Here is a 24,701-nt window from a genome sequence, read left to right as displayed (position 1 = left end):
CCAGCCAGGCACCGATGTTGCACTTTCGTAAAAAGACTCAAATAGCCCATAATGGAAGGTGTTCCCGCTACTGGCTTCTTGCTGAAGGCTCTTATGCACTGGCAGTCACATCCCATCAATGGTTCGCTCCAGCTGAATGGGCAATATCGCTCAGCCTGACATTTCACAGTGCGGCAAGTCTGCGCTCCGAAGCTTTGTTGGTCTGTTCGTTATAATTTACAGAGGAAACCAAATACTGCACGTCCACATGCTTTCGGCAACGTGCTGCATTAGGGGATGTTCATTCAAAAAGAAAAAAACCTTTAAAGTATAATGAAATTTAAGTAAGGAACCCTGCATACTGTAGTGCCAGTGGAGTCAACATGTTTTCCGGTTATAGATTAATAATGACATCTGTGCTTTTTCTCCATGTTGAGAGATGTAAAAAAAAAACTGTGTGAGTGGCACTTGGAACAGGAAGCTGACAGACTTACATTTTGATAACTTTTCAAATCACTTTTTTAATAAGAGCTGTAGTTAAGGCTTCACCGCAGCTAATTCTAATCATGGCTTCACTTCTCCTGTTGAGGGTTCCACAATGGCTAACCCTGCTTACAGTTTCACGATAGTGGGGACTGGCAGCATTTGACACATTGACTGACTAGCTGTGTTAAGAGTCAGACGATATTCCACCAGTGGCTTTTGTGTGTGTTTTTGAGAGAGTGAGGACCCACACCACTCATTGCGACTGATACAGCTCATAACTGGACCACAGTTTCTGAAAATAGAGAGGAACATTTTAATGACTTAAAATTAAGCTTTTACTTTTCATTCCAGGCAGAGATGAGTCAGCAGTGAGGCTCCTTTGATTGGGTGGAGATGCATTAATTTCTCTCTGAGGGAAGGCCAGTAAGAGCTGGGGAACAACTTAAATCTCACAGGCGGATATTTTAGTCAGGTTTCATTTGGCAGAAATATTATAACAATTAGCAATTGCAGTAACACTTTACTTAAAGCTATTATATATAATGTATTGGAGATACCTTCAGGATGCATTGTAATGGTCAGTATGAGAATTAATAAACCATTATAGCATCTTTTGTTGACAGTCATAAGACTTTATAGTGTTGATTATAATACTTCATAAGCTCCATTATAATGGTTGGTATAAGAATTCGGATACTTTGTACTCCATTATGAATGTATCTATACTGCATTATAGATGAGAGCTTCATAAAACATTCATAATACATAGTAAACTTGCTTATAATGTGTTATGCCTTTTTACATTCTTGACATGGGCAAAACCTACATTCACAAGTAGATGTTCAACAGAGAAAACATGAAGCTAATTCTGGTGGTTATAGCTAATGCTAGACAGCTCAAAAGATCCTCCAATGTCAGTTAAATCAGTAGTTTGGGAACATTTTGGTTTCCTAATAGTATTAAATTATGCCTAAGAGAGAGTATAGTTGGTAAGACCAAGACTGTCAGTTCTGTTATACTGAACACAGATATGCTGCTGGAAGCACATCAGACATGTTAACTCATATGAGACGACGTCATCCAGGTGTGTGTATGACTGGAATAAGGCAGAAGCCACCTCTGCAAGTTAGTGTCCAAGTGGCACTGTGTTTCATTTGACAGGAAATTCAAAATAGGTTAAAAAACAAAACAAAACATAAAAAAGACCGTGGTTATGGGGTGTTCATTGTTATAGATATGCAACGATACGCGGTTCTAGGGAATACAGGATTTAGTTCATTATGAATGCAATGATGCAGTCTTCCAGCCATCCATCCATCCATTTTCTGCAACCATTTATACTCTTCAGGGTCATGGGGCGTTTGGAACCTATGGGTGCCTGACGTGGGGTGCCAACCCATTGCAGGGCACGCTCACACACCATTCACTCACACATGCACACCTACAGGAAATTTGGTGACTGACAACCTTCTGAATTCCAACTCAAAGAGCTGCCCCCCCCCCCCCCCCAAAAAAAAGAAAATAAATAAAAAAATAAATCATCTTTGTCTATGTGTGTTCTGTATTGGAATATATTGATATTTTTAAATTGCATTGCTGTCATTCACTAAATGGATTATAACTTATCTGCAGTCTGTGGTTGCATTGTGGATAAGCACCTGAGAGTGGCATTGCAGAGCTGATGGAGCCGAACAGATCTCAGGCAGCACAGTGAGGGTCAGTAGCCAGCATCTGCTAATGCTGACATCTCCCAGGGGACCTACCATTCATAACATCTGTTTTTTGCAAATTCATTTTGCATAGGTTTTCTTCAGTGCCAGATATTTTTGGTTTGCCTTCATTGGACAAGAAGACTTTTTAAGGTCTGAATGTGTCAGATATCAAACACTTTGTTTATTTTACTTGCAGTTAAGCCGACTGTCATAGACGTTGACATATACGTGAACAGCATCGGACCTGTGTCATCAATCAAAATGGTAAGTGAATGTAATTCATATTCACACATACACAAATGCTTAGACACACATGCACACATTTCATCACTACATCCAACTGAATTCACAAAGGGATCCTTGTTTTGTTAAATACCGAAGAATCTTCTAATAGATGCTTCCATGACGCTTGACATTAACTGCACCTTCCTAATGTCTTTATGATGCATTCATAGAACATTTAGTGCACCTCCATAATGCATCCATAATAAAAATAAACCATGATGAGGTGTGCAGTTTTACGAAAAGACTCAGTGGCAACTTGGCATACTGCAGTCTGACGTGAATAGGAATGTATGCCGATGGATTTCCAGGCTCAGCAGTCTCTCTTCTTTGCCTGTTTTTCCATCTCCTGTAAAACATCCAACCAATAGCAGACCAGCAGTCAATAACAGTTCATTAATAAAAGAGATTAAAGAAGGCTACATAAAATTGCTCACACCTACAGTCTGCTCACACCATCTGGCAGTCCAGCACAGTATTGGTGTTTAAAGATACAAATTCCAAATGATACCGTACATAGAGTTATACTTATTATAGCAAAAAAAAAAACTGTTGTTTCAATGGGCTAATGACGCAAAAGACATTGCTGGATTGGCAACAAAGTGTTTCCTGGTCTGAAGAATCCAAGTTCCTTTGGTTGCATGCCGATGGGAGACTAGGATATGGAGAGAAAAAGGTATCCTTATGTTTACCTTGCCATGTATCAGCATTGCAGGCAGAGGAGATGTGACGTACGGTATGAAGAGTGTTTTCTTGTCACACATTGGGTCCTTTGATAAAATTGGAGCTGTGTGAATGCCACAGTGAATATCACTGCCAGTCTGCTACATGTGGTTTTTATGTCAGCAATGTATTTGGCTGTATGGATGTTTTTCAGCAGGATAACGCACCACATCACAGGTGTAATGGTGTCCAGAAATGATGCAGTGATCTACCCAGTCTGCAGATATCAATCCTATTTAGCATCTGTGGAATGAGATGGAACCGGCTGTTGGAAGCTTGTTGACTGTGTGTTCCAACAAACCGAGAATGTCCAGAGGGGAAGAGAGGTTGCAAAGAAATATTTTGAGGCATCCGGAATGTTTTACATATTTTCAGATGCATTTCTAGAGTAAAAAAAGACATAGTCAATATTGTGGAATATGAAAGTGGTTCCTTGTGGTATTTATTTATTATTTGAGTGTACAAATATATCTTGCAGTATGTGGTCCTTTACCACTGGATTTAACATACTGTATACTTTTTGCTTATATTAATTTGTCCATTTGGTTATCATATGACTATGAAAAACATTTGATTATGATTTAATTTAGTTAGCTTAGGTGACATTAGGCTACTGTCCAAGGCTCAACATTTTCATCCCAGGTAAAATCACTTGTGTTTAGTAGTGATAACAATAGATTTTAATATACTCAGTACGCTTTGTTTGTAATTTGTTTAGTTAAGGTAGTTTCATTAGAAAGCAAGACAAAAGAGAATTATTTCCACATTGCATTAACTTTTTCACACATTGCTAAAAAAGGGTTGACATCAGGTAAAACAATTTTTGTAGACAGATGGATAAAGAGAGAACTGGGCGATGGCTTGAATTCACATCAGCATACATACACACACGGGGTGTTTGAGACAAAGGGAAATCGTGGACTTTATTTCTGGCATTCCTGCTTTTCAGAACAAACTGGGATGTGGGGAGATGGATATGAACTACAAAACAAAAGTGAGGCAAAACAAAAGTCTTTTTTTAAAAAACAAGAAAGGTGCATTTGACAGGAACTACCAACAAAATGGGTCTCGGGCTGCACAGTGGCAATGCACTAAACTATTATACAGTGTGACGTACTTTTATCAGGAAAAGCTCATTCCTGGTGACAAATGAGTGCCTATCAAGGCAAGACGGTACACAGGCAGGTGACGCCTCCATCTGCTTATCCAGAAATACCACAACATCTCCGGAAAATAGTCTGAGCAGCCCATCGAGGCACCAGACCCCAGAACCTGAAAATTCCTGGATAGGAAAATATAATTAACATAGATATCACTATAATTAAAAGCCCTACAATAACATTAATTATCACCTACTGAATGAATGACAGTAACAGCTCTTTAAGATAATAGACCAAGAACTTGTCTGCACAGCTGCATCTCAAGCTCCCTGGTAATGCGTTTCTAAGAGGTTAAGAGGCAGCCTGTTTACACACACACACACACACACACACACACACACACACACACACACACACAGTGGCTCTTAAGGTGCCAGATCATAACCATGTTAACATGAGTGTAAATTTTAATTATTTTGCTCACTTCTGTTTGCTTGTTGCTAATAGCTGACTAACTACAGTACCTGATGTTTATGATTATGTGACTGGTTTGAGACAGACAGCACTAATTTACTGATGGAACCATAATGAATCATTAATTAACCTCTCCAATGTCTATTTTTTATTACCGTGCTGTTTAGGTCACTGCAAAACATTTTCTGTTAACATGCAGACCCTGATTTTCACTCCGTTCATTCATTAATCTCCAGGCCACGTTTCCTGGCCAGAGCTTGACTTAGTGATTATAAGTTGTGCATTATATTTAATTACAACTTAATTTTAATTACATTTTATATTAGCAATTTTGACAAGCTATGTCAAGGCCACGAAATAATTTGAAACTGTGTGCCGCGCAGTGCTGATCATCTAAGTGAAAGCACAATGCTATTGCTATTTAATAATTTCAATTTTGAAAAATTAGTCATAATTTTTTCGGAGTGCATGTCCTTGATATTCTGTGTTAGTGGTAATATTGTGACCTAGGTTTGTAAATAAGGTCTTTGTCTTGTATTGCTTAGATTTTGTGAGACAGAGTCACACTAACACCTGGCTTGGATTAAACGCAACATTTGGGATTCCATAGTGGTTGATCTTTTTCCCCAAGATAACAAGTGCCAGAGGTAATGAAAATGAATGGAGTTGCTGGGTAGATGTAGGAACATGGAAAGAGTTTGAATGTGTTTCCTGCTGTTTAACACTTACAGTGTGAATCTGATTTAATCATGCTTTGTGGGAGGGTTAATTGGCATTTTTCAGCTTTTATACTTGGTTCTTTTCCCTTTTAAATGGCTTTGTGTGTAGCGATATTTTAGTTACACATTATCCTTTGGTGCTGGCAGTTAACCTGAACTTCAGGAAAATACGTTGCAGATGGAATCTTCATTATTGCAATATTGCATGGCACTATGGTTCTGGCTGAGGTTATGAATGAGTTCCAAACAAGCACTACAATTTGATTGCTTCTCAACAATTGGCTTTCCTCATTAATAAATATATGTCTGAAATACTGCTAATGTGGGATCATACAAAAAGCTATTTTTAAATGTCTGGGTAATTCTATTTCCAAGGCAACGGTGTGCAGATCACGTGAGTGAGGTTAACCCTGGCAACATGTGAGTCTGAACAGTTCCTTTGGGGGAACATTGAAGGTAGACCAGCAAAATAGAAAGACTGGATCGCAAAATACGGTGACAGACAACAATTCATGAAGAATGTCCTTGATCTGCAGGGTTCATTTTGAGGTTTCACATTTTTCAAAAATGAATTTTAAATTTAACACCAGTGAAATACTGAATATGCATCCATCATTTTTTAGAAATTTAGATAAAATGTGTAAGTTTGGTTTTCCCTGCAAACATTATTGACATGAATTAATGACAACAGGTATAAAACTATGTAGTAAAATTTTCTGACAAATTTAAAATAATTTTTTTTTTTGTATAAAAAAAAATAAAAAATTGTAATAAAAAAAGGATACATTTTAAAAAGGCATTTTGCGAAATCTCACATTATGTTGCACTGAGTATCGGTGCCTATAGTTGATATAAAATGTAAATAAGTCTAATTATGGCTGGATATATAGTTAAAATTCAAATATTTAGTGAAAAAAATCGTTAGTCATTAATCTTAATTTATTATACAAATTCCATGAGGACATGTAATACATCTTTTTAATATGTTGGCATAAAACCTGTATTATCCTTAACATGTTCATTTTATTATTTTACTTCAGTGAATGTTTTGGAATAATTATGAGTATCATTTCAAATAGTCCTTTGAAATAATTCTTGTTGCATAAATGCATGATTTTTGGAAGCACTCTGCAATGGACACGTCTTTGAACAAATATCCAAGTGAGACCATTTCCCATTGATTTCCTTTGTGTCCCGCGGTGTGTCTGGGGATCTGCCCTTTCATTGTCAATCATCTGCTCCATTCCTTCAATCTCAATTCTAGATATTTAGAGGCAGTGCCCAGTGGGCAAACCTTATTGAAAGACTCACTTTGGAGAATATAAAGATTAAATCCACTCAAATGAACTCAACCGTACAAAATACAAGATTCATATAATATGAATGAGGCACCAGGGGTATAATAATAATAATAATAATGTTAATGGATCTTCCTGATTACTGTTGAGATTTTGTGTGACCAAGTGAGGTTGTCTGTCAAGATGACCCCCAGGAATTTGAAGCTCTTCATTGGTGCAGACCGTCGTCGTGGGCAACCCTCTGCTTCCTTAAGTTAATGTCCAGGTCATTAGTCTTGCTGATGTTTAGGGAAAGATTGTTTTCTTGGCACCACTCTGTAGGTGCCCAGTTTCCTCCATGTGATCCACCTTTGACGGTGATGTCATCGACAAACTTTATTATGCAGTAGGAGCTTCGTCTGGTCACACAGTCATGGGTAACAGTGAGTGCAGAAGGGAGCTCAGCTCATGGGGCGAAAGTCGTTGAGGGAATCATTGTTCTTTGAAACTGGGACAATATTGGTGTTTTTAAAAACAGTAGATTTTGTCATGGAGTGATTAAAACTATCTATAAAAATAGCTAAATTGTCTCTGCAGGTTTTTTAAAAAAACAACCTGGATATCCATCAAGATCAGCATCTTTGCGGATGTCGACTCATTTAAAATTCATCCTCGTGTCCTTGGCAGAGAAATTGGAGTCGTGTGGTGCTCTCGGAGATTGCACCAGAGGATCCTTGTTATCAAACTCAAAGCAGGGGGAGAAAGCATTCACTTCGAGATGGGATTTAATTTTCATTTTATGATTTGTGAGAGTCTGAGTGCCTTGCTACAACTATTGAGCAGGAGTGCTGCTGTGTGAGTTTACATTTTGGTGGGGTATTGCATTCAAGCACATTTCATTGCCTTTGGAGAGCATAGTTGCATTTCTTGCGGATAGTTGTGTTTCTGGAATCGCATGGTGCAGTACACGCCATCATTTTCTCGTGTATGCAGTGATTCCACGGATTTTGGTTTGGAAATGAACATATTGTCTTTGTTGGAACACACTGCTCTGTGTGTGATGAATTCCATGGCAACTGGTGTGTATTCTTCCAGATTAGATGAATATCCTCTGAACATGCCCCAGTCCAAAGAACCAAAAAGGTCTGGTCACTTCCCACATGACTGGCTCTACATGCTTCAGGTAATAACTGAAAATAGTACAGAGAGGTGGTCTGACTAGCTGAGGTTCCAACATGGTAAAAACAGAAGGTATCTTTGCTTGCAGTGTAACCGTGCTCCAGCATGTTCACATTGTCACTACAGGGTGCAGGCCATGTGCTCTTAATATTTGGCCAGACCTTTCTGAAATTTGCTTTATTAAAGTCCCCAGCTATGAAGAGGTGTTCTTCAGAGTGCACATTTTCCTACACTGCTCAAAACACTTAAGGGAACACTTAAATCTTGATGAACAAAATAGTCAAATTATAAATCTTTATTGATATATATGTGCAATGCATTGCAAACAAAATGACGTAAGACCGGTCAATAGAAACCAAAATCATTAACCCACTGAGGGCTGGATTCAAAATCACACCAAAAATCGAAGTAAAATAACTTAAATCACAGACTGATCCAACTGGCATGAATTTCATTACAACAACTCATAACGTGGCTCAGTAGTGTGATGGTCTCCACCAGGAATTCATCAATTCCAATCCAAACCAGCAAATGGAACTGGACTTGGAATTTAAATCTTCCTGATCCTTCCGAATTTCCTACATGGGGCAACTTAAATTCCAATCAGGAAAAACTGCGGCAAATAAAATCAGCAATATTTGACCATCGCCCTGCGGTGTCTTGCCGACTACCCAGGGCTGGTTCCCGCTTGTGCCCGTTACTCCCGGGATAGGCTCCGGTCCCCCCTGTGATCCCAGTTGGGATTAAGCGGTTTCAGAAAATGGATGATTGAATGGATATTTGACCATCAGGTACTCCAGATCAGGTGAACCAGTAGATATTTTTACGTCTATACTCTCTACATTTTCTATGAGAAAGCACACGCTATCTACTTTCTTCTTTTTGGATTTCTTATGATACACATAATATATACAGAAACCAGTGTAGGTAGGTAGGTAGGTTTATTTGTCGTTTCAGCCAAATACAAAGTATACAGTGAAATGAAACATTTGTTCCTTCAGGGTCAAGGTGCAGGAACAGAGGGCAGAAGGACAGAAGCAACACAGGGCTACACAAGTGCGAAACCTTGGAGGTCAGCTACAGTATGTGTCCTGGTGCATCTTTGGAATTTTAGTCTTAGATTGACCAGTTCATTGTCCAGCAGCTGAACGTCAGTCAAAGCACGGCTGAGTAGAGGAGGCCAGTGTCTGCAGAGTTTCATCCACACTTAAAAACCTGTGTTCCATCTTGTTTCCCTTATTCACGTTTTTCAGCACTGTAGGAAGACGACTTGTTTACCTGAGATACTATGAAGATGAGATCCTTTGTTTATTTGCTGGTGGGACAGAACCCGTGTTGATCCACTTGAACCAAATGTTCAGCCATTTCTCCAAACCTCTTATCTGGTAACTCTGATCTTAGTTATACAAGGTATCTCATACTCTCAAATGATTGTTTAACGCTGGGGTCACACTAGTTTGCTAACTCAGCCTGCCTTTCATGTAACAGTAAAGAAGCTCCGTAACCACAGAACCCTAACAATCTCTGTTTTATCCAATAGTTCACTTTTACTTGATGGACATAAATTTAATTATTGAGTTGATCAGCAGGGATGTGCTCAATTTACACAATGGATTCTAGCATCACAAACCCCAATGAGGGAATGTCTAGCATTTCAAGGGCTTCTTCACAGTTTAGCTTCTACCACTTCACTATGCGTTTGGTAAAAATTAACATTTTGCTAGTGTTACCATTGCAGTTTTGGCTACACATTCCCCCAAGCTCTTAGAAGATGCAAAATAATGTTTCTAGGCCATTGATACTTGCAGATACCTGTAATCAGTCTCCTTGAACTTTCATAAGTCCCCTCAAGACCAAACTTTTACTTGTACTGTGACCTGATTTTCAACCTTGTGCTTCTCAAAAAAGGCATTCTCACACAAAATGTTACGTATTTCACAAATTTTGGTAAATAATAGGAAGTATAACACAAAATCCAAATATTATTGCAGGCAGATTATTGGAATATAATTATACTTCAATTCAAACAGATGGAAATGCTTGCAAATTAGGGAATTTCTTTATATTACAATAATTTTGCTTTGGGACGTGATCGTAGTCTAAAAATGATAAAGATTATCCAGACTTGTCCTTTCTTTTCCCTACTGCAGATAAAGACAGTGCACATATTCAAGGATCAAAATTAGGGCAGTGGAACTGGGTCTTGAAATGCTAATGAACAGCATTACATGCTTGGATGCGATTCCCCTTTGCCACATGCTTGGCTGCATAGCTTGGAGATGACTGGCTGAGGACCCCTAAATAGTATGAGGGAGAGTCATCCATTGGATCTAATCAAAAGACCCCAGCAGTGGTCCTAATCTCCCACCTCACATTTCTCCGTCTCACAGTTGCCTCTTCACAGCCTCACACCACACAAAGGGGGAGACTCTGCCAAGACCCTCACAGCAGCACCATGTAATTTGTGCCTGGAGACGTTCTGCCTGCTCTAGCCACATGGCAGGGTGCTCCACAGAATTTGTTTTCACATTGGAATAGACTCTCACTCTGTCAACCCATATGTTAAAAGAGGAAATTATTCAGAAGGAAAATAACAATTTTGGTAATGTGCCGTTTCAGTATTTCACGCTGCTGCATTGATGTGATATCCACAGAATCTATATGTGCGATTGTAAGTTGGGTTTGGCTTTCCGCTCTCCACTATTACGCCTGTCACTGAGCATTTAAATCCTATCCATATCAGACTGTGTTTACAGATCCCCCTAGTGGCTAATCTGGGCAATGCTCTCTAGAAAAACACAAGCCGCTATTTAACACGTGCTTTTAAATCTGATTTATTAATCGCCTTCATCACACTTAAAAAAAAAGAATGATTAATATAAACAAACTGTTATGGTTATGAATGCGATTAAATAACGTGAAATATTATCCTTGTTCTGCTTTGACCTAACATTGTCCCTCCAATAAAACAACCAGTGACGTAATTTAATTTTGTGCATTTGTTTCACTGCTATATGTCAAGTTTATGTTATTGTGTTTAATTTTGTTACCCATGAGGGATTTCAGTAATAAAGCAGACAGAGACCCATTATTGTCAGATTTCCTGTCACAGCTTTTTATCATTTGCGTTATTGTCGATAGATTCTGAGTTTGGGCCAAATTTATGTGGTGTTGTAGCTCTGTGTTGTATTATTTGTCTAAAGTGTCAAGGCAGAGACCATGAGATGCATTGTGTGGTTGTGTCATGCGCTTTGATGAGAATTTCACTTGAATCTGTCTTGAGACAAAGGATCCTTCGGGGATTCGGAGTTAGACCGCACACACATACATCTAAACAAAAGGGACCACGACACAGTGTCTGCTAGACACAGGAGAAGCAGGTAAGAGTTCTGATGCTGCAGGAGCGATGGCCTTGTGGCTTTTAAACAGTACCGCTAATGGAACTCAGCCTGGCATCTGTCACAACAGGGAGAAGCCAAGTCTGTAAATGGCAACAATGTACAAGTCATGTGGAGTTGCTTGGAGAAGTAGCAATGTCCCCTGACATGGTTAACTAGCAGAGGTAGGTGACAAGGAAAGGGAAGAAAGTTTACTGGTGATATAGGAGAAGTGTTATTTACATGGCTAAAAAGTTGAACTAAGGGACGTCTGGAAAATTTGATTAGATGCACAAAGAAGGTTGAATCTTGTCAGGGTCTCTTGGTTATGTGGTTGTTCTTTCTGGTCCCCATGACTTTCCAGGGCTGCTTGGAGTCCTTGCCTGTGTGAAACAATGGGAAATGTGAATCAAAAATTAGTTTACATCAAATGCTGCATTCAGCTTTATTGAAATGTCATGAACTCTTAACCTCATCGTCATAACTAACTGAAAAATAGAAAATATTACAGGCACATGTTCAGGCTCTTAAAATGACTGTCGTTAAGTTTCAGATTAAAATCACTGTGACAGCCACCGCTGGTGCCCCCGCCTAAAACCAATCGTCTTGCAAAAAGGTAGTTAATGTAATGTAAGTTGTTACTTTATGCTAATTACAAAATTAAGTATAAATTAGGCATTCTGTATGGTTCAGCCATTTCAGTGCTGGCTCTCCATACACAGAGAAATTTGCCATTAATATAACTCCAAATAAGACCCTTTTTAGTCGTAAGAAGGAATATGCTGCACCATCCAGGGGATGTTGTTGTCGAGTAACAGCAAGAGACGCATGAATGAGATGGATGGATGGATGGATGGATGGATGATAGATAGATAGATAGATAGATAGATAGATAGATAGATAGATAGATAGATAGATAGATAGATAGATAGATAGATAGGATTAATGACGCCATTTTTGTTTCTGTGGCAAACTTTACCATTTTTATGGACCAGCTTTTCACAGTTAAAATGAATGGATGATACCGATGAATAAAGAAAGAAAGAATAAGCATGTATCTGTTTATGTGTTTAAATGACAAAATGAGCAATTTACTTGGATGACTGACTTTAGTCATTGGAGGGTATAAATAAGACACGAAGGAAAAGTAACAGTTGGGTACACAATAGGATAAGAGCATTCGGTTTGTTTCCGTTTAATCATGCAAGCACATATGTTTGCCAATCATGCATGACAATATGTTTACATTACAGCAGAGCCCGTTGTCCGAAACAGCATACCTGTATAACTGAGGAAGCTTGGCATCCTGGAACTTGATCAGTGAGCGTCCAGTACCCCTGCTGCAGTTGGGGTTAGCAGTTGGGACATTCCCACACTGCGTAATCAGTGCAGTATGTGACACTAATTTATTCTGGAATAAAAAAAATTCATTTGGTCTCTATATTAACTGTGTAGCTATAGGACATAATACCCAAGAATATCCAAGAACTTACAATACAAATATTTAGATTGGCTTTTTGTCTAGTGTTTTTTTCCAAAGCATGATGTTGCGATGACCGGAATGGTGGCTCAGTAATTCACAATGGTGCTTCACAACTCTGGGACTGGGCATTTAAATCCCGCCCCTACACCCATAAGTAGGGAGTTTGCATATTTCTCCCATACGACTCGGGCTTCTTCTGGGCACTCTGGTATCCTTCGGCTACCCAAAGACATACACTCAGGTAATTTGAATGTTGAAATTGCCCATTGTGTGTCCCATTCAGAGTGTACCCCTACCTTGTACCCTGTGCATGGATAGGCTATAACTCCCTCATGACCCTGTACTGCAATGTTCCCCTGTCCGGTCCTCAGGGACCTGTAGCCGATCCACGTTTTTGCTCCCTCCGAACTCCCTGCCAGACAGACCACATTTTTGCTCCCTTCCAGTTCCTGGGGAGGTGGAAGGGAGCAAAAACATAAACCGTCTGTGGATCCCCGAGGACTTGATTGGGAAACACTGCGCTACGCACTGTAAGGCACTGAAATTTGAATAGATATTGCTGTATAGAGCAGTTGCTCTTTATTAAGTGTGTACCTGCTTCAAGGATGTACCACTGATATCCATGCACCCCAAAGCCTCCTCTCCACTTCACTGGAATGGTGAACATTTTTGTATTTCTTGTGATTTTAATATAAAAAGATTGTGTAATATTTCTTGAGTAATTTATAATACACCACAAGATGTAGAAGGGAATATTTGTATGTAACCATAAAGCAGGGTTTCTTATAATCTGAATGAAAACAGATCCACTTAAAATGTGGGGGAAAACTATTGCATGCATTGATCTTTCAAGAAAAACAAGTAAGATTTCTTGGTGATATTGTTCTGTTTTTCGCCCTTGGCTCAATAGCAACATTTCAGGCATCATGAGATGTGTAGGATGTGAAATATGATTTCCCATTTTCATATCCATACAGTTTATTAAACCATCCTCTTATTTTATAAAGTAAAATTCTCCTGCCACTCATAACCCATGCTTTGTTGACGGAAAACTCTGCCGTTCTTAGCATAAAAGCACTAATGGAGATATGGATAATTTTTTATTCATCTGGGTTTCTTCTGCTTACAGATATTTGTATTTAGGAAAAGCACAATGGGTTTAATTAGCACAAAGGAGTGAGGAGATAAATTAAATCTTTCATTTTAATTATGCAGTGTTCACACGCAGAGTCAAATTCAAATTATTGCATGACAGCAAAATGATCTCTGATCCTTTGGTTTAAGGCAATACTGAAAGGGAAGATCGAGTCTTCAGCTTGTGCCAAAAATACCCTTTTCCATGCAGTAAATTGTGTACATTTAATGCGATGCACAAATTACAGCGTTATAAGCCATAGTATGTCTATGCCTTGCCATCAACACAGCTATGCAAAGCTAATAAGCTAACAGCTCAGCAGGAGTGACAGACAGTATGTAGCCGCATGAAATCACAATATAGCAATTAATTAATGAAAGTAATCATCTGACATCCAAGTTCTGATGGAGAATATATGTATGGTTTGTTCAAAGAATGATCAATCAATGTAAATCAAGACGCTATTATGTTTTCTAAGATTTACATGACTAATTCGATTGAACGGGGGGGGGGGGGGGGGGGGGTAGGTTTCGCAACTATAAAGACAAATTTGCTCAGTACTTAGTGAATGGAGAGTTATCAAAAACACACATTGTATAGCATGTAAATACGCTGCATTCTACATTCATGCTTGTGATTTTCTTTCGTAGGGACTATTTATGATTATATTTGTTCTTTTCCCTCTTATTTTAATTAGAACCTACGTGACTTAGCAATGGAAGAACAGAAAGCCTTATGATTAGTCGTATTCATGACGTTTTATTTAAGATATTGTGCATCATTCACTGTTTTACACTGTACGTTATGCTTTCAAGCGTCAATTCAGAAGATGGTTTATTTCTGGCCCCTTCCAGGTATAAAATAACATGCAAATCTGTGATCGTGTTTTTGCTTAATGACGGTTATGCAGTTGTACATGATTTGTTGTTCTAGAAACATTTTACACGACATTTCACACAAAATTCAGCACTTTACAAACCTTCCGCATATGGCAGCTAATATTGATGTTCACTTCATAATTATAAAAAAATATTTTCTCCTTCCTTAAATGCGTCACAACCCCCTTAGTCATTTTCAGTTTTGTCATGCTTTTAAAACTACAACATGTCATCAGAAAGAGTACAAATGTTTATTTTTTAAATATATGACATGGCCTCAGTTTATCGGTAGCTTCTAGTACGATGTACGTAACTGATTTTGAGTATTTCGGTTTGTAATTTGACATCTGACACTACAAGAATAGGATGGCCTGCACTGCTCATTGAAAAAATTATATATGTGATATGAGTGTGTGCATGTGTGTTTGTATAAATCAAGCGCGAAAACAAACAAAAAAACAGGAAAAGGGCTTTGAGGAATAACAGTAAACAAAAAGACATGGATCGTGGGCTGCTGCACACAGGTAAGTGCATGGATTAGAAGTTTAATGACTGAACAAAAAGCTTCGCAGTAACTGGCCCACATGTTGCAGGTGCCAGAAACGTTCTTCTGTACTGTGACTCATTTGTGTGTTTTATCGTTTACAGGAATACCAAATCGACATCATTTTCGCCCAGACATGGACAGATAGCCGCCTTAGATACAACAGTACAATGAAAATATTGACTTTGAACAGCAATATGGTTGGGCTAATCTGGCTGCCTGACACCATATTCCGGAATTCCAAAAACGCAGACGCTCATTGGATTACAACACCCAATCAGCTGCTCAGGATATGGAACGATGGGAAGATACTTTACACACTAAGGTAAATACAGCAGTCTTTCTTTTATAAAGAGCCACACACACACACACACATATATATATATATATATATATATATATATATATATATATATATATATATATACACACACACCACATCTTGGGTCAGCTAGATCCCTAACCCTAAAGGTGAGTTTTCAGTCCTCCCTTATACAGTATATAAACATAATGACTATGACACCACTGCCATGTCATGCCTATTATTTTTTTTCTCCTGGTCAGTTTCAGTTACTTATGAGGTGCAAAATGGTTCCTATTAAGGTCCCCAAATTGTAATTTTATGTAATTATCTTTAGCCAAAAAAGGCTGATTATAGCTTGCAAGATGAATGCAACAGATTGAATGTAGCAGATGGTTTACAGACAAAGGTGACAGCAGTGAATATCTGTATTTGTTTTGTTCTAGTGTTGCGCCATTTCACATTGCATTCAGATTTCATTGAAATAATTGCATTTAAATGTTAATGGGATAATTAGCTGGCTTATTACCTTTTTTTAAATGCAAAGTGGTTTGTAGCTTTTTCAATAATGCCAAGTTTGATTTCCGAATAAATATTTAGAGTAGAACAAAAACATATTTACTAATAAAGCTACTAATTGTGGATTTTTTTAAGTAAGGATATACAAGAAATTATGCAAAAGGGTTTTATATATTTGGTTGTTCCCCTCCAAAAAGAAAAACAATCATATTTTTATTGTTAGATACTAAATCAATGAACCCTAAGATGAGCCCACATTAATCTGCAAACACAGACAAAAGCATAATCATTAATCACTTTCCAAATAATGAACATGATTACGTATATTAAGGTTTGATTGAGATAGATTAAAACAAATTGGTGAAAACACTCTACGTCATATCAGTGACTACTATCAAAAAACATGTATTCCTGGAATATAAATATTTCTGAATACATATCCATCTAATTTTGTGAACAGAAGTCCATCAGATTTTTAGAATTAGCTTTAAACATTTTTGTTTCCTTAACGGTCTTAAACATAATATTCCTAAAACTTTAATGACTTATATATGTAAGGGAAGACATGGACCTCATCTTGGCACAGCATATCCGTCTGACTCCAGTGCATTAAGGACTATTTCGACAGCGATTCTATGACTGAGTTGGGTTAACGAGACTAAAACCTGGACGGGAGCCGCACTTGGAAATCGGCGTTCATGGCCACTGGAAAATTTGTATTGGCAATATCAGACAGTTCACAGATAGGGACACCTAAATGTCACTTTTCATTTTAATTCTTCCCGCTCTCTCCCAGTAATGCCAAAGTAAACTTGGGTGGCATTTTGTGTTGCCTCCTGAGTGCTTGTTGGCTATGAAACCGTCACTGTCTTATGGCCCAGATCCACATTGACGGTGCCAGTCAATTCTTTTCTGACATTCCCTTATGAATCAGAATGTTGTTCTAGGAGAGAAAAACATGGGTATCTCCATTGTACTAATACTATCAAAGTGAATGTGACTATTATATATATATTTACATTTAATTGGATCGGCTAATTTGGCATTTTGTTTATTTGATATACAAGAAATTATGTAAAAAGTAATTTATCACTGCACGGAACATACAAGCACTCCAGCGGTATGTGGACTTCAGTAGAAGAAAATTGTTCCTGCATTTAACTGCTCAGTACAAAGTCTGTGGATTATCTTCAATAACAGGGTCATGATTTCTGTTAAGAGACATTGCTGTAAAATTTTTCAAATGTAATTCTCCGCACTTTAATCACCACAGAAATAATGCCATTCACTCCCATTATATTCCAGGGAAGCCCGACATTTCTACGGAAAATATCTCCAAAATTAGGCAACTCCCAGCAGAACAACCTAGATGGATAGACAGCACTAAAGCCCAGCTTTAGCTGTGCACATTTTTTTTAGAGATTTGGACCCTTTAAATATTAAAAGCAGTATATAAATTATTTTATTTATACTGGAGGATGTGCACAGATTATAGCCAAATATGACAGCATTCTATATAAGAGACTTGACCATCCATGAATTTTGGTATTGACGAATGTTACAGTTGGCCATGGTGAAGGGGTGATCCATGTATTGGCTTAAGCAAACAAGGGACTTGATTTTAACTCAAATAAATAAATAAATAAATAAACACACAAGAAATAAGAACCACGAGGGATCAAAAACCAAGCAGGTAGACAACAACCAGTAAGGTAGGGAGCAACACAGAAACAAAGTAGCAAACGAAGGGCAATAACAGCTACAAACAGAGATGATGAGGGTAAAATGAGGAACAGGTGTGAGCCAATTGCAATAAAACAAACAGTAAAGACTTGGGGCAGCAAGAAGGAAATGTGGGCCAATTCACAAATCACTTCAGCCTCAAACTCTAGGAAAAGGGGTGACCAGCGACACCTTCTGACCAGGCAGGGAAACAACAGGGCAGGATCCTGACAACAGGAGGTTCTGGAACCAGTCCCCCCCCCCCCACCCCCCCGTGGATATGGAAGGATGACTGTACTAAATTTCAGCATTGTTTTGTGTGACCACTGGAAACCACTGGAGGGAGGGTGTTTATTTATAGAAAATATGGGGGGGAAGGTAGAAGGGGCACTGGAGGTATAGGGTTAAGGTAGCAAAAGCAGGGAGCCAGGCTCAGCTCCTGGGTCGCTGGGGGTGAAGACGGTGTCCCCTTTGGGTGGTGGTCCTGCAGGATGTCAGTTATCAAAGAGAGAGGAACACAAGCAGCTTACTCACTATTCATGCTCTCTCTCTCTTTTCTTGCTCATAAAGTACTAAGTCGCTCTGACTGGCAGCCATGTCCTGCTGGTACTGGGGATTGTGTGATAGCTATCGGAGAGCATGATGCCGATCATTGTTCACTGGGATTTTGTACACCCTTTAACCAACATAGAAGGCTTAATTATCTCCTCGAAAATTGACGCCGCAGTCATTCTTTAAAATTAAACATTTAATTAATTACTTTTAACATGTAAAATCTTATCCCATCAAATGGGCAGACAGTGATTCTGTTACATACACATAAATGCAGCATAAAATATTTAACTTTGCTTGATTAATATTTCCAGAAATTTTCATTGTTATTTTCTGAACAATCCATTTGTATTTCCCTTTTCTTCATTTGAATTTTGAATGTCACCTTAACGAAAGGCTTTAATGTTTCAATGTCAATCACTGGTTCACTTTTTCAGGCTGACCATCAATGCTGAGTGTCAGCTGCAGCTCCACAACTTCCCCATGGACGAGCACTCCTGCCCTCTCATCTTCTCCAGCTGTGAGTCCTGGCCAGGGGCAGGGAAACAAACTGTCAGTTACCATTCAGCTTCATCTTGCCTGCACCGTTTCACTGGAGTATTGTTGACTCCAGGGATGGATTATGGGTTGTGTGGGCCCCTGGGCAAAATGTTCCCCCCCCTCCCCCCACCACCACCAGCACCACCACCACAACCACCACAATTCAAGGGCCCTTGGCAGCGAAACGCCCTCCCTATAGGGTCAGGGGCCCTTGTAGGCAGAGGATCAAAGAATGTAGGCCCTCTAAAATAGACAAACGAAAATACATTGTTGATAAGCGTTGCAAATTGTTTTGGGCTAGGGGCCCCACGGGCCCCCTGCACCCCAAGGGCCCCTGGGCAGCGGCCCCGCTGGCCCGGTCCGTAATCCGTCCCTGGTTGACTCCCATTCTCATCACATGCCCAAAAGGAACTCTGCCAGATTACATTGACCATGGCTGCAGAGCTCAGTCGTTTTCAGCAGATCTCCACTGGTTTGTGAGATTTTTCCAGCTCAGCGGAAATAAGAATGCTTACGGTTTCACCGAGGAATATTCTTTCCACACTTATTGTCGAGACAGATCAACAACAGTTTTTTTGGCTGTGCAGTAAGGTAATATGTCTTAAGTAGAGATTTAAAAATCGAGCCAAAGGCTTTAACACCAACAGGTATTTAATTTATCCGTGAGGTTGCAAGGTCAGTTGCATTCTGTGATCTTAGTGTATGATGTGGATCGTACACATTACTCAGGTTGTTTAAGTAGGCAGGTGTTAGACCTTTAAGTGTCTTATATGTAAATAAAAGAACTTTGAAATCTTCCACCTAACAGGTTACCTGTGAATAAGCTTGCATGGGTTATACGCTCATACCGGCACCAATTATCAGTTGTGCCCCTCCCGCATTTTCAGCGAGCTTTATGGTTTTCAGTGCATAGTCTCTGGTAACAGAGCTTTACAGTAGTCTAACCTAAGCATGTATTGGCTTCTCAGTGTCTTAAATAGTTAGACACAGTTTTCTTATTGTATAACCTACAGAATCAAAGAGCAGTAAGCAATTTCAGTGAAAGCATCTCTCAATGTCGATACGTAAATCCCCAGGCATTATAATTTTCTCTAAACAAACAAAGTCAGTGTGTACAATGCATATATTGTAAGAATATATGCACAGGCTGTTCAGATTTTAAGTAGCATTGTTTCACATATAATAAAGTCCGTTACGGTTTTTGATTAAATTTTTATGGATGCATAAAGATGCCTGCCAGGGTACCTCCACACCCAAAAGATCGAGGCTTTTGTAACAAATTGAAGCTTCAGCTAAAGAACTGGTGTTTGTGGGTATTACCCACGTTTCTGTTAATATTCACCGGCCTGAACCGGTGTTGAGCACCATGTCGGTAACATTCAATAATCAGCGTTTAACGGTAGCTTCACTTTGTAACTGATTTAATTGCATCAGTGGAGTTTAAATGAAAGTATCAGCACATGAATTTCCTGTAGGAATGTCTAGCAATAGCCGTTAAACTCTGCCTACATTCACTCAGCTCTGCTTTGGAATACATATGTGATTTAGGGGATGTTATGATGCTGAGAATCTCGGTGCCAGAAACGCGCTCAAGGTGGAAGATAAGCAGCCTTCGATTTATGGTCACAAGGCCAAGGCACGAGTGGCTCCCGTGATAATCGGCCAGGCAATTTTGGATGATTTCAGATGGCATAAACTATCCTGCGCAGCTAGGATGGAGACCTCTCCGACCAAAAGAGGTCCCAATTATTAATAAATGCCGTGCTTCCAGATGCATACCAAGTCTCCAAGTAACCAGCGGTTCAGAGAGAGTTCTCTAATATATTGTAGGTTTCAACCCCTCCCTAAATAATTAGTAAGTGACCAGAAATAATTATATTGCGACATTTTCATCCTCTTTGATACCTCTGGTTTTTGGGACTTTATATCATTAGTGCCAGCGTGGCCACAGGGTGGCAATTTGCAGTAACCACTGCTTTACAGAATTGTTAGGAATTCTATCGAGTCTCCAAATGTTAGCGCCTTATCTGCTTCGACAGACGCACTGCTAAGAGCAGATAACCTATTTCGGAGCTGAGTCAGGGACTGGTGTAGAGGAGGTCTGGTCTGTGAGCTCTTGGGTCCCTGTCTGACCGTGACCCAGGAGTCACATGTGCTTGTTGCTGGTGCCGTCGCTGAACTGGAGACGGTTCAGGGTGCAGGAGGGACGACCGCCAATTCTGAATTGGCTGAGTTCTCCGATTGAGCCGTATCTATAAATCCCTCGATCTGTTTAATCTTGAACAAAATGCTAATGTGCCCCTGCAATGTGCGATTCCTGTCCTCCAACTGTACTAGAACTCTACAACTTTGGCATGTAAAACTGGCACGCTAACGGAGCACATATTTAAATCTGATATTGTGAAATGTTTCTCAAGTCGCACCGCCTGTTTGCATTTGAGGGTGGTGCTGAAAACGGGAGCTCTGGGGTCAGATATGGCCCTACCTGTTTCTTTCACTTGTAACGGTGGATGCAGATATTTTGAAATACAGAATACAGGAAACATTATATATTATATATAATTGGTAATGAGCTATAGGTGAATGAATGAGTCACCTTTCCCAGAAATGACCACCTCCCACAGTGTGATTTCGTCATGTTTTGTTTAAAACACATTCTCAACTATTTTGATATTCCTTAAATCAACATGGTGCATTAGTCTGATTGCAAATAAAATATCTGTAAGAGAAGCTCATAATTTATATCCAGGCACTATTTCTCTGAGGAAAGAATCAATGCACGTCAATATATCTGTACCACTAAGGCTAAAACAGATGATTTCATAACATACCACTGGGTGCATTTGATTGGATAATTACAGAGGGAATGAGCCAATGCTGTAATACTTCATACTTGTACTAGGGAATGATATGATTACTTTTAAATGAACTAGGATTAGTCCAATTAGATTATTCTTGGGGAAAAAACCTCTGTTATGTTCTGCTCCTTTAGCTATTTTCAGACTGAAGACTTTTCTAATCACTTTCTTTCAAGGTTTGTGGTGACATTTACATTGAAAATCAGAGACTGTCATTATCTAGAATAGTTAAGAGTCTTGGTGAAGGGCCGAATTGTGAAATCATTCTCCAGACCACAGGATTTGAACTTATAACCTTCTGATCGCGGGTCCTGACTCGCATTGCCACACTCCCCCGGCAGTTAGGTCACAGCTGCCAAGCAAGGGCTGAACTGGCTGTCATCTGACGAGTTATGGAGCATCTGTCCAGTTCACTGAGCAGCTGGTAACAAAGACCATGAAGCTTTGAGCAAACAGGGCTTTTTATACTTGGACGTTTATAACTATTAAACGGCAAACTCTCCAGTTCAGAGATGTATCACAGACGGCAGATTGAAACCTGAAACTGGGAACGTCACGTTTGTGTTGGTCTCCTTTCAGGTCTGAATTGCTTTCCGAAAAGACTTCCTGTGATCTCTCAAGGCAGTTGGCTACTTGGGAAAACGGCATCACCATAAAAGCCCTTTTTTATTAAACGTGTAATTGGAAAAGAAATTGAATTTGTTTCTATCCTGCATAGTATCTGATATTATAAGGAATTTTGGACCTGAACAGGGTTGTTTTCAGACAAAAAAAAAAGAAGATTTGCAGCTGTTCCAAGTTCATTAGTAATACATTTACCTTGAGATTTATTGCAGTAATAAAAAAAGGACTTGGGAATGTTTTAATTTACACCTTAGAGGGGAAGCGGCAAAGGAGTTTGTCACATGTAGCCCTTAGTTATCAGAAGCGCCGGGGACATTAGCTGGTTTGCTTTCACCTCAGCAGGTCTCATCCATTAAACAACTACTATGGTTTATGATTCTGGGGGAGGATGAGAAAATTTAATTTCCCTGATAGTGAATTATGGACAACACAGGTTGTAAGGGGCACTATTCAACTTTCTCAGAATTATATGATTTTTTTTTTTTGTCAACCTGTTAAAAGCTCTTAATTTGTCAAAGTGAAACAGAAAAAAATGACAATTGAATAACCCTTCCAAATATTTGAGTGAAAAGTGTGTTTTACACTATATAAGATTCTTATGTTAATTCCGAGGAGTATGCACAAATAACTCCCTCTTAAAGAACAGGAGATTTACTAACAAAAACAACTTTTCAAGTTCATCATAAAACAGCCACCCTTCTGATTAATCTGATTTTCAGCAATTTTACTGAAAGCAAGAGCATAAATCAAGCTGAGAATTCCATTTGTCCATCTTCCAAACCAGTTACGGTGGTCAGGACACACAGCGAGGCCTGCAGAAATAGGCACGAAGCTGGGGTACAGTCTGACAGCTAACAACTAAAAGGAAACAGTAGTTATTAAGAGTCACGCGAACATCAGTCGACATCTTCATGATCAGTTATCCAGCTGCAAAAAGCCCTGCTTACTTTCAGTGGCATTTATGAGACATTCGATTCCAGGGAAGATGGAATTCAAAGAAAGAATCAAGTCCTTAGTCCAGCTTTGGAGGCTCTTCTGTAAACAGAAACTTCAGGTTTTACGCGCACATCACTCCTGTGTTTCACTCTAAATGATGTTTACTGTGTCTACTGACTATAATTATCGTCTGGATCTGAATGACTGTTGACTAAGGTTGCAGTTCGTGTTATAGTTAGTATAGAGGAAATATGCTGACAGAAAATTGGTTTTCTACAACATCCACCTACTACTGCCTGATTTCCACACCTTTAGGTCTCCTGGAAAATTAATGGAGGCAGTGGGGCATAGAGAGAAGCACATTCATTATGCGCCGATGCGTCCTTCGTGCTTTTCGGGAACGTTGCAGTGCTGCATCGCGGCCGCTCCTGCTTTTTAAGTGAGGTGGTTCGGAATCTGCATTCAAAACATTGTCATGCTGTGTTCAAGACTGATGCCCTTCAGTAGCTAATGGAATGCCAGAAAAGCGATTTGCTAGTGGTTGCCGTATGACCCTTTTTAACCACTAAAGGAGCACAATCATCTACTTATTTACTTTGCACTACAAGATACATATTTATTCTGAATAGTGGTATTACCTGAATGTAATATAAAAGGAACCTTCACCCAACATTGAGGTATTTCAGCATAACATAGCAAATTAGTATGTACTGTAGTACGTAGTAATTCCACTACAAAGGAATTACATCTGTGTCTAAAGCATTAGTGTTTGCATAAATGTATGCACACATTTGCAAATGTCACCGATAAAGTACCTAATCCTGACCTGTTTTCATAATCAGAATCTCACAATCAGCTTTTGTATTGCCGCCAGATATTTACATTTATTATTACATCCTTAGGGCAGAGTCACAAAATGACACCTGTAAGCAGAGAATTCAGTTTAGCTGCCATTCTTCAATTACAATCTCCATGCATGTAAACCGGTGGCGTTGCTGCAAATTCAGTGCTGATTGAAACATCGTATAAAAATGTGTGAGACGATGGCTCCATTTATTATCAAGTCTCAAATGCTGCAACTCAAATACCGAAAATGTCAAGGGTCATATTTATTAGCGTATAACTTCCATTTTGCATTAGCCGTTCACACATTGAACCTTATACTTTATACAGTGTCCAGGGAGGACATGGCAATAAGCTGTGAATGGATCATGCATTTTAGAAGAAATTAAAAAACGATCAGTGATTCATTACTGTTGCATGCTGGGTAGCAGTTCAATACAAAAGACTTGACAAAGACA

General features: G+C 39.1%; 1 protein-coding gene across 1 annotated transcript in view; it reads left to right on the top strand.

Annotated features, from left to right (window-relative positions):
- The window catches only part of LOC125710309 (gamma-aminobutyric acid receptor subunit gamma-3-like), a 50,442-nt gene that overhangs the window by 10,092 nt on the left and 15,649 nt on the right, over window positions 1-24,701 (top strand). Inside the window, exons 3-5 of the mRNA XM_048979891.1 lie at window positions 2,374-2,441; window positions 15,453-15,673; window positions 18,880-18,962. Coding sequence (XP_048835848.1) covers window positions 2,374-2,441; window positions 15,453-15,673; window positions 18,880-18,962 — 372 coding nt within the window. The remainder of the gene's footprint in view (window positions 1-2,373; window positions 2,442-15,452; window positions 15,674-18,879; window positions 18,963-24,701) is intronic.

Source organism: Brienomyrus brachyistius, chromosome 16 (assembly GCF_023856365.1).
Source record: "Brienomyrus brachyistius isolate T26 chromosome 16, BBRACH_0.4, whole genome shotgun sequence".
Lineage (NCBI taxonomy): Eukaryota > Metazoa > Chordata > Actinopteri > Osteoglossiformes > Mormyridae > Brienomyrus > Brienomyrus brachyistius.
The sequence above is the reverse complement of the archived record's forward strand: the minus strand, read 5'-3'. Positions and strand labels throughout refer to the sequence as shown.